The sequence below is a fragment of the Rutidosis leptorrhynchoides genome, chromosome 11 (genome assembly GCF_046630445.1).
Source record: "Rutidosis leptorrhynchoides isolate AG116_Rl617_1_P2 chromosome 11, CSIRO_AGI_Rlap_v1, whole genome shotgun sequence".
In the NCBI taxonomy this organism is placed as follows: domain Eukaryota; kingdom Viridiplantae; phylum Streptophyta; class Magnoliopsida; order Asterales; family Asteraceae; genus Rutidosis; species Rutidosis leptorrhynchoides.
The window spans coordinates 107,428,543-107,437,138 of record NC_092343.1 but is presented as its reverse complement, the minus strand read 5'-3'; the positions used below and the strand labels follow the sequence as shown (position 1 = coordinate 107,437,138).

Here is an 8,596-nt window from a genome sequence, read left to right as displayed (position 1 = left end):
GCCGAGGTCTGTGCCGCCTTGGTTGAGATGAAAGCCATTTGCAGAGAAGCATGACCTCCTGAAGATGACCCAATAATGGATGAACCAGCTACTGTACCAAGTCTCTTCCTTTTTGCTTCAACCTGAATATCCTTCTCCATCAGTGTAACATCCTCAATCGGGCCTAGTTGTAAGATTACTATTTTTGCCCTTAAGTTTGTATTGCGTTATTATATGCTTTTATTTCTATTTAATATTTATTATTATTTAATGATTTCGTGGATGTGAGTAGATGGTGCGATAGGATTATGTCAGTTAGGTTAGTTATCCAGGAGGTGACCTACACGATCATTAGTGCTTACGCGCCGCATGCGGGCCTTAGGGCAGCTGAAAAGAGACACTTATGGGAATCGTTAGACGAGGTTGTGAGGATGTGCCCTTCGGACCATCGATTACTTATTGGGGGGGATCTAAATGGTTATATAGGAACGAATGTCGAGGGTTACCCGGGTGCCCATGGGGGCTTTGGGTACGGTGTAAGAAATGAGGAAGGGCTCTCTATTCTTGATTTTGATGTGGCTCACGATTTGGTTGTTGCGAATTCGTTCTTCAAGAAAACGAATGCTCAGCTAGAAACTTTTCATAGCGGAGGTAATAGTACCCAGATTGACTATTTGTTGCTTCGCAAAGGGGATCTTAGGACATGTGGGGACTGTAAGGCCCTGACAGACTTGACGTGGTCCTCCCAGCACAGATTGTTGGTCATGGATTTGGTTCTCCAGAGACGGGTCACCAAGAGCGTAAGGCCCGTCCAACCTAAAATCCTATGGAAGAAGTTGAACGGAGAGAAGGCAGAGACCTTTAAAACTTTGGTTGTTGAAAGACTTGAGGCAGAAGTGGAAATGGTATCTCAAGATTAGGCGGATCAGATGTGGACTTTTCTAGCATCCACCATTAGAGAGGCAGCCAAGGAAGCCTTAGGTGTGGCAGTAGGAACATCGAGAGGACATAGGTCGGATAGAGAATCATGGTGGCTTAGTGACGAGGTTCAAAGCAAAGTCGCGCTTAAGCAACTAAGGTTTAGGGATCTCATCACTTGTCGGGAGGGGACTACGGCAGGTAGAACTAGGGTTTAAGAGAGATATAAAGAAGCCAAAAGAGAAGCTAAGAAGGCTGTAGCCCGTGCAAAAGAAAAGGCATATGAAGATTTATATAGGAAATTAGACTCTAAAGAATGAGCAAATGATATCTACAGGATAGCCAAAGCTAGGGAGCGAAGGCGCAGGGACCTAGATAACATCAAGTTTATGAAAAATGAAGCTGGTCAAACCCTAGTTAAGGAAGATGAAATTCGAAAAAGATGGGAAGGGTATTTCTCATCCCTTTTCACTGGAGGAAGACCCGAATGTCATGAAGATCAGCAAGCTTCTGATATAGAACAATCTCGGAACAACTTAGATTGTGGGATGATCAACCAAGAGGAAGTAAGATCGGCACTAAGAAAGATGGAGAGAAATAAAGCCGCGGGACCAGACCAAATCCCCGTTGAGGCGTGGCGGTGCCTCAGCGATGATGGTGTTAGGTGGTTGACTTTCCTCTTCAACAAGACGTATCGAAGCTCTAAAATGCCTATGGAATGGAGAGTGAGCGAGATTATTCCCATCTATAAGAACAAAGGGGATGCTCAAACTTGCGGTAACTATAGAGGTATAAAATTACTTAGTCATACTATGAAACTCTAGGAGAGAGTGATCGAGACTAGACTTAGACGCTTGACCAACGTTACAGAAAATCAATTTGGTTTCATGCCAGGGCGCTCTTCGATAGAGGATATCCATATTATTAGGAACCTTATGGAAAAGTATAGAGAAAAGAAAAAGAACCGTAAGATGGTTTTCATAGACCTGGAAAAGGCCTACAATTGCGTCCTACGAAATTTGATTTGGAAGACCCTTAAAGATAGAAGTATTCTGAGTAGATATATTAGTGCTATTAAGGATATGTACGAAGGGGCGAAGTCTTGCGTCCGAACGCCGGTGGGAAATACCGAATTTTTCCCAATAGAAGTTGGCCTGCATCAGGGTTCGGCCCTTAGCCCTTTTCTTTTCACTTTGATTCTTGATGAGCTTTCTCGAGGGATACAAGAGAGTATCCCTTGGTGCTTAATTTTTGCAGATGATATTGTGCTTGTTTCTGAATCTAAGGAGGAACTTAATAGAAGACTAGAGCAATGGAGGATGGCCTTAGAAGTTAATGGTCTACAAATTAGTAGATAAAAGACGGAATATCTTAGATGTGATTTCGATAGAAACAATGATGAACAAGATGATGGAGTGAACATCTGCATTGGAGAACAGGTCTTGCATCTAAAAACCTCTTTTAGGTACCTAGGCTCGATGCTCCACAAATCGGGGAGGATAGATGAAGACGTGTCTCACCGTATTAAAGTAGGGTGGGTGAAGTGGAGAGCGGCGACCGGAGTCTTATGCGACAGGAAGATCCCCCTAAAGCTGAAAGGGAAATTCTTCAAGGTAGCAATTAGACCTGCCATGCTATACGGATCAGAGTGTTGGCCAATGACGAAGGCGCAAGAGAGAAGGATGGAGGTGGCAGAGATGAGGATGCTTAGGTGGACATGCGGTAAGACGATGTTGGATATGATTCCAAATAGTGTTTTTAGGGAGAACCTGAAAGTTAGAAGCATCGTCGACAAGCTAAGAGAAGAACGACTTTGATGGTTTGGGCATGTGAGGAGGCGACCCCTTACTGCTCCTGTTAGGAGAGTCGAGGCACTTACAGTTGACGGTGTAAGGAGAAGGGGTAGACCCACACGTAGGTGGGAGGATAGGATAAAGCTCGACTTGAATGAGCTTTTACTGACCGAGGACATGACTTCTGATAGGAATGCGTGGAGGGCTAGAATTAAAATAGACGAGTAGGATCTATGCGGGTAGGGGTGCTTGTGGTTTTGTGGGCATGGGTGAATGTGTGTATGTGTCTTCTTTTATAGTGATGTTCGTATGAATGTTGTGTACGTATGTATTTTCTTGTATTGTATATTCTCGCGCTTTGCATTTAACCAGGACCCCGTCTTGGTTTGGGTATGTTTGTGTGTGCTGAAATGTTTGCTTATGTATGGAGGTTTATGTATGTATGTTCACATGTTTAAGGTTTCAGGTAAAGATGCTTGCATGTTTAGGGTTGCGGGTCTGGATGCTTGCATGATTAGGTTGGGATGTTTTGGGTATATATGTTTATGGTTGTTTTTCCGTGCTTTTATGTTTGCTTGGTGTATGTTTTTGACTGTTTGTATGTATGTTTTGTATGGAAGTATGTATGCCTTTGTAAGTATGCTTATATCTGTTCCTATATTTTGTATGTTTAGGGTTGTAGGTATGTTAGTGAGTATGAATGTATGCGTATATGTGTGTATGTATTTATGTACGCATGTATGTTTCATGTTTGTATTTTTTTTTTAGTTACGGTTTTATGTATGTATGTATGAATGCATGTGTGGATGTATGGATGTATGTATGTAGGTTTATGTTTTGTAGTTATGTTTGGTTAGGTGTGTTTCTGGGGTTGTTGGTATGTGGTCATTTTTGTTTCTTTTTTTCTCTTTTCTTTTTCTTTATTTTTTTCCTTTCCTTTTTTCTTTTTTTCTTTTAGTGTGGCATTTCTCTATTTGTCTTGAGCCCGCCACAGCTGTATTAGGTACTCTCATTTATTTATATTTAGTTTTTTTTTCTTTTTTTTTTTGTATATGCGGGCTTGTTACGTTGGTTTCTGTATGTATGTTTGTATGCGTTTGTGGGTCTATTATTATATGGTTGTATGTATGCTCGTGGGTACGTTTCAGGTTTTCATGTTTTTTGTTTGGTTACGTACGTTTTCTTGTATGTTTGTATGTATGCTTGTATGTATGTATGTATGCATGTATGTATGTATGTTTGTATGTATGTATGTATGTATGTATGTGTGTATGTATGTATGTATGTATGTATGTATGTTTGCTGGTCTGTGTTTCTAGGTTTGTATGTCTTATTCTGTTTAGGGTTGCTTGTTTGCGGTCATATATGTTTTTTGTTTTTTAGTTGTAGCATCTCGCGTTTTGTCCGGAGCTTCGCCCTACTGTCTAAGGTACGTCTTCTTTTTCCCTTATATATATATATATATATATATATATATATATATATATATATATATATATATATATATATATATATATATATATATATATATATATATATATATATACTCTTACTATTAGTTTTTTTTTCCTCTCATACACGGTTCTATTAAGCGAAGCTTAGTAAGCGTCGATTGATTGGCGATTTGGCTACCGCTTAGAGCCTAAATTGAACTCCAGGCACGATGTAAAACCCATGAAAATTTGATTCTACCATTTTCATGGCGTCTCTGTTTATTTTATTTTATTTTATTTTTTATTTTCTTATTTAATATTACTATTTTTTATATATTTATCTATTTATTTCATGTTTTTTTTTAATTTATTTTTTAGGTTTTTTTCTCATTTTTTTATGGCCGGAGGTCCCCTCGAAAGCAATCTCTTTACCCGTCGAATAGAGAGAGGGAGGACTTTCTCCGCTCTTGTGAGTGTTTAACTCGGGGTGGAGAAATGATTTCTCTTTATTCTAGGATAGAGGAAGGATTGTCTACATCCCACCTCCCCCATACCCCATTCATATGAGATTGGGTATTGTTGTTGTTGTTGTTGTATTATTTAATGATGTGGTTAGGACCAGTTTGTGACAAGGGTCACAGAACAGGTTTGTTTATTTAATTTGGACTCCGTTTGGATTGCCAACTGACGTACGAAAGATATCAGATAACTGATAAATACCCGTGTGTCACACAGTGTGGGAATTAAACCCACTTTAGATGACTTAGGCAGTCTCTCTCTTGCATTTTCCAGATCCTTCCCAAAACACACCCGTTCTTCATCTTCCTCACCTACAATCAAACCCTAATCCTTAATCTTTACCTAGAGCTCAAATTGTTCATATCTTTGTGTTCCTTGTGATTCACTGATTCTTTTAAGGTAAGAATCACAAGCTTCCATGCTCTAATCTTTGAGAAATTTAAGGTTTTGTGTTAGTTTTGTAAAAAGCTTGAATTTGTGTCAAAACAAATGATTTAAGTGTTGTTATGGTCAAATTGTTGTGGGTTTTGAGTCTATAACAAGTAGTGAACAAGTTGTGGTCGATTTTAGTGTTTAAAACGAGCTCTAGATCGAGATTTGAGGATTTCATCGTGAAGTCTGTAGCCTTTGTTCAGTTTCTGATGAAGATGAACACACTCGGCAGACTGTCGGTCGAAAGTCGACCGACTGTCGGTCGACAGTCGACCGACTGAGGGTTGAACTGACTGATTGACGAAGACAACCGACCGACTGTTGAGTGAACCGACCGACTGAGATTTACCTTCGGCCGTCGACTGACTCTAAGAGTTAGTCGACCGACTGAGTGTCCAGGGCAAAATATTTTACCTAAGTGTTGATTTTTAGCTGTTATGCTGCCCGTTTGTATTTTGGTGTTTAGGATGTAAATTTTGAAAGTGCATAAATGTTAAGCAGAAAACTTTTAGCGGACAGTTTTCTGACAAAATTTTCTGTATTGTGTTATTTGGTGTTTATGGACATAAACTAACTCGTGTATATGTATTTCTCAGGAGAAAAGGAGAAAGAGAAGGTTCAGTGATTAGATAGCTGAACACCTTCTCGTTTGCTGGTATTTGGTGAGTGGGACTAACTGGAGAATATATTATATAGAAGCATGTTATATTATGATTGCCATGCTTGTTAGATATACTTATTGTTGTGGTTAGTTAGTGTTGTGATGACTGCATGTTAGTTGATGCTTGTCTGCTGGAGCCCAGTGCGTCCCTATTGTGTGGTAGCCTCGGTAGGAGAGATCAACCTGCGGGTTGGGTTCCTCTGTGGTAGCCTAGACAGTCGTGGTGTATATATATGTGAATGACGCATCCGTCGCGTGGTTAATGGTTTGGCCGAGCCGCCAGAGTCTCTGTAGACGGCACTTGGGTGATGTTTGTGTGTTAGACTATTGTGACATGATTAGTATAACACTTATGTATGCTATGGTATGTAGTTAGTCGTACTCACTTAGCTTCGTGCTAATTCCACTCCATCTCCTCCCTGCAGGTTGACAGCTTTTGTAGATAGTGCTTTTTGGGAGAAGACAGGCATGGTGATGTTATGTTTGACAGGGTTAACTCTGATGTGGTCTTTTATAGTTTGAACTATGTTCTTTTGAAAACTTAATGTATTTACGTCTTTTCCAGTTACGTATGGAATTTGTTGTAATGACATGTGACATCGATTTGTACAAATGTGGATATCTTATTTAAATAATATAATGCTTCCGCCACGTACGTTTAAAAAAAAAAATTTTAGCGGTGTCACAATCAGCTTGGATGTAAAAGGCCGTCAAGGTTAACGTACGACCTGATGCAATGTACCTGTTCTGAATCTTGTCAATTTCATTGTCTCATTTCTCAGGAAGACCATCTTTCAAAACTCTGACTGCTTTATCATCAGATATATCTATTCCATAATCTGTTATTTTAGCAGCCAGTAGACGATATCTCTCCAAGGTTTGTCCAAGAGTCTCGGAAGGAAGAGCAGCAAACACTCTCCATTCATCTTTTAGAACCTTACCCTAAGTGGCACGTTAAGTGGCTGTACCCTCTGTGGCTGATTGAAGAGCGAGCCAAAGGGTTTACGAAGTCTTATTCCTGTTTTTGAACTGGGAAGAGATTTCCTTGGACAGTTCCTGAGTAAGTTGAGCGTACCACTTACACTCCAAGTTATACTGTTCACGCTCAGCTGGATTAAACTGTGAGGTTTCCTTTGGTTCACCATCTGCTCCATTTGGTCAGGAATATTCAGTCTCAATAAACTCCCATAGTCTAGAGTCGATACCATTCAAATATATCACAAACCGTGCCTTCCAGTCCAAAAAGTCCTTTAGATTATCAAGCTTGGGAACCTTATTGGAAGTTCCAGTCTCATTCTCGGAAATAATTAATTTATGAAGTCCAGGTGAAATTACTAAAGCACTGTATTCATTAGCCAATTGTTCATTAGTATCCGACATTTTAATTAATTATGTGTGATATAACTGATTCTGTATTAAAAGACTGTCTGTCGATGGACAATGACTATCGGTCGATGGTCAGTGACAGTCAGCCGATGGACTAAGTCTTACGGTCGATTGTAGGTTAAGATCAAACAGTATTTCAGTTATGAGTCCTTCGATCGATGGAAGGTACAATCTGTCGATGGTAGCTGACGAACGGTCGATGGTCTTAAGACGAACGGCCGTAGGTATAGACAAACTGCTCTAAGGTATGACAAACTTTCCTCCGGTTCTGTGTGAGATGATCGGTCGTAACAAGGTTGACTAACGGTCGATGGTCGAGATGATTGGTCGATGGTCAGAGACAATCGGTCGAGGGCAGTTCTTACGAAATCTGGCCAGGAAATACTAGGGTTTTCACTTAAACTTCAATTTTGACGTCCAAAACACAAACTAAACCGATGGAAACTTAGACAAAAAACCCAGACACTAAATTAAACACAAAAACACTAAACAAACACATAAAAATTGCAACTTTTGAAGCAAACTCGTTTTGACCAAAAACACTAAACACCAAAAACACTTTGAACGATTTAAAACGATTGAATTAGCAACCTGGCTTTGATACCACTTTGTAGATGTAATTGGATCTTAGATTAATCGTACTAACAAGATTAGAGGCGGAAAACACTAATCTTTAGGGTGAACCAATACTATGACACTTCGGGATCGATTAAACCAACAAGAGTTGATGTTACCGACGCCTAGGAACGTATATTCGGTTGGGGTTTGGTCTAGGACAACTGTAGGAATAATAAATGTCGGCTAGAGGGTGTAGGGTTTGTAACCTAAGAATGAAACCCGACTTCCCTAATTATATATACTTACAGTGTCCATCGGCCGGTGGTCACTGACCTTCGACCGATGGTGTTTGTCCCTCGACCGATGGTCCCTACCACCGGTCGATGGTCTCAGCTGCCAACCAGTCAGCTCTAAACCATTTCACATCATCGCATAACCAATATCAAACACAAATATCAATGATAATGTTCATACACGACTGAAATGTAAACGTTAATACAAATAGAACATATTACAATATAGAACTCGGGATTATGCATCAACATTACCAAGTTAACTAATCCGAACTTTGCTGTATGACACAAGAAATTGTTCTCAACCCTAATTGGCAACAATATTATAGGGTATGTCGATGGCTCGATTAAATCACCTCCAAAGGTGTTAAACGGGAAACCAAATCCAGAATACACAAGATGGTCTCGACAGAATCAAATTATTCTAAACGCCATCCTAGGCAGCTGTTCTCCCAATAATCAAACCCATATCTCATCTGTTTCGACATCAAAATAGACGCGGATCTCCTAAATGTCCTATACGCAAATAAATCTCATACCCGAGTCATTTCACTCAAGCAACGCCTCATGGAGAACTCCTATGATGACAAGTCTGTAAGAAATGCAATTAATTGTAGATGATCT

At 39.9% G+C, this 8,596-nt stretch overlaps 1 protein-coding gene across 1 annotated transcript; it reads left to right on the top strand.

The window, feature by feature from the left end:
* The first annotated feature begins 287 nt into the window (after window positions 1-287).
* On the top strand, window positions 288-899 carry LOC139874847 (uncharacterized). The gene has a single exon (XM_071862243.1). It carries the CDS (start codon window positions 288-290, stop codon window positions 897-899), a length of 612 nt encoding a protein of 203 aa, XP_071718344.1.
* The last annotated feature ends 7,697 nt before the right edge of the window (window positions 900-8,596 follow it).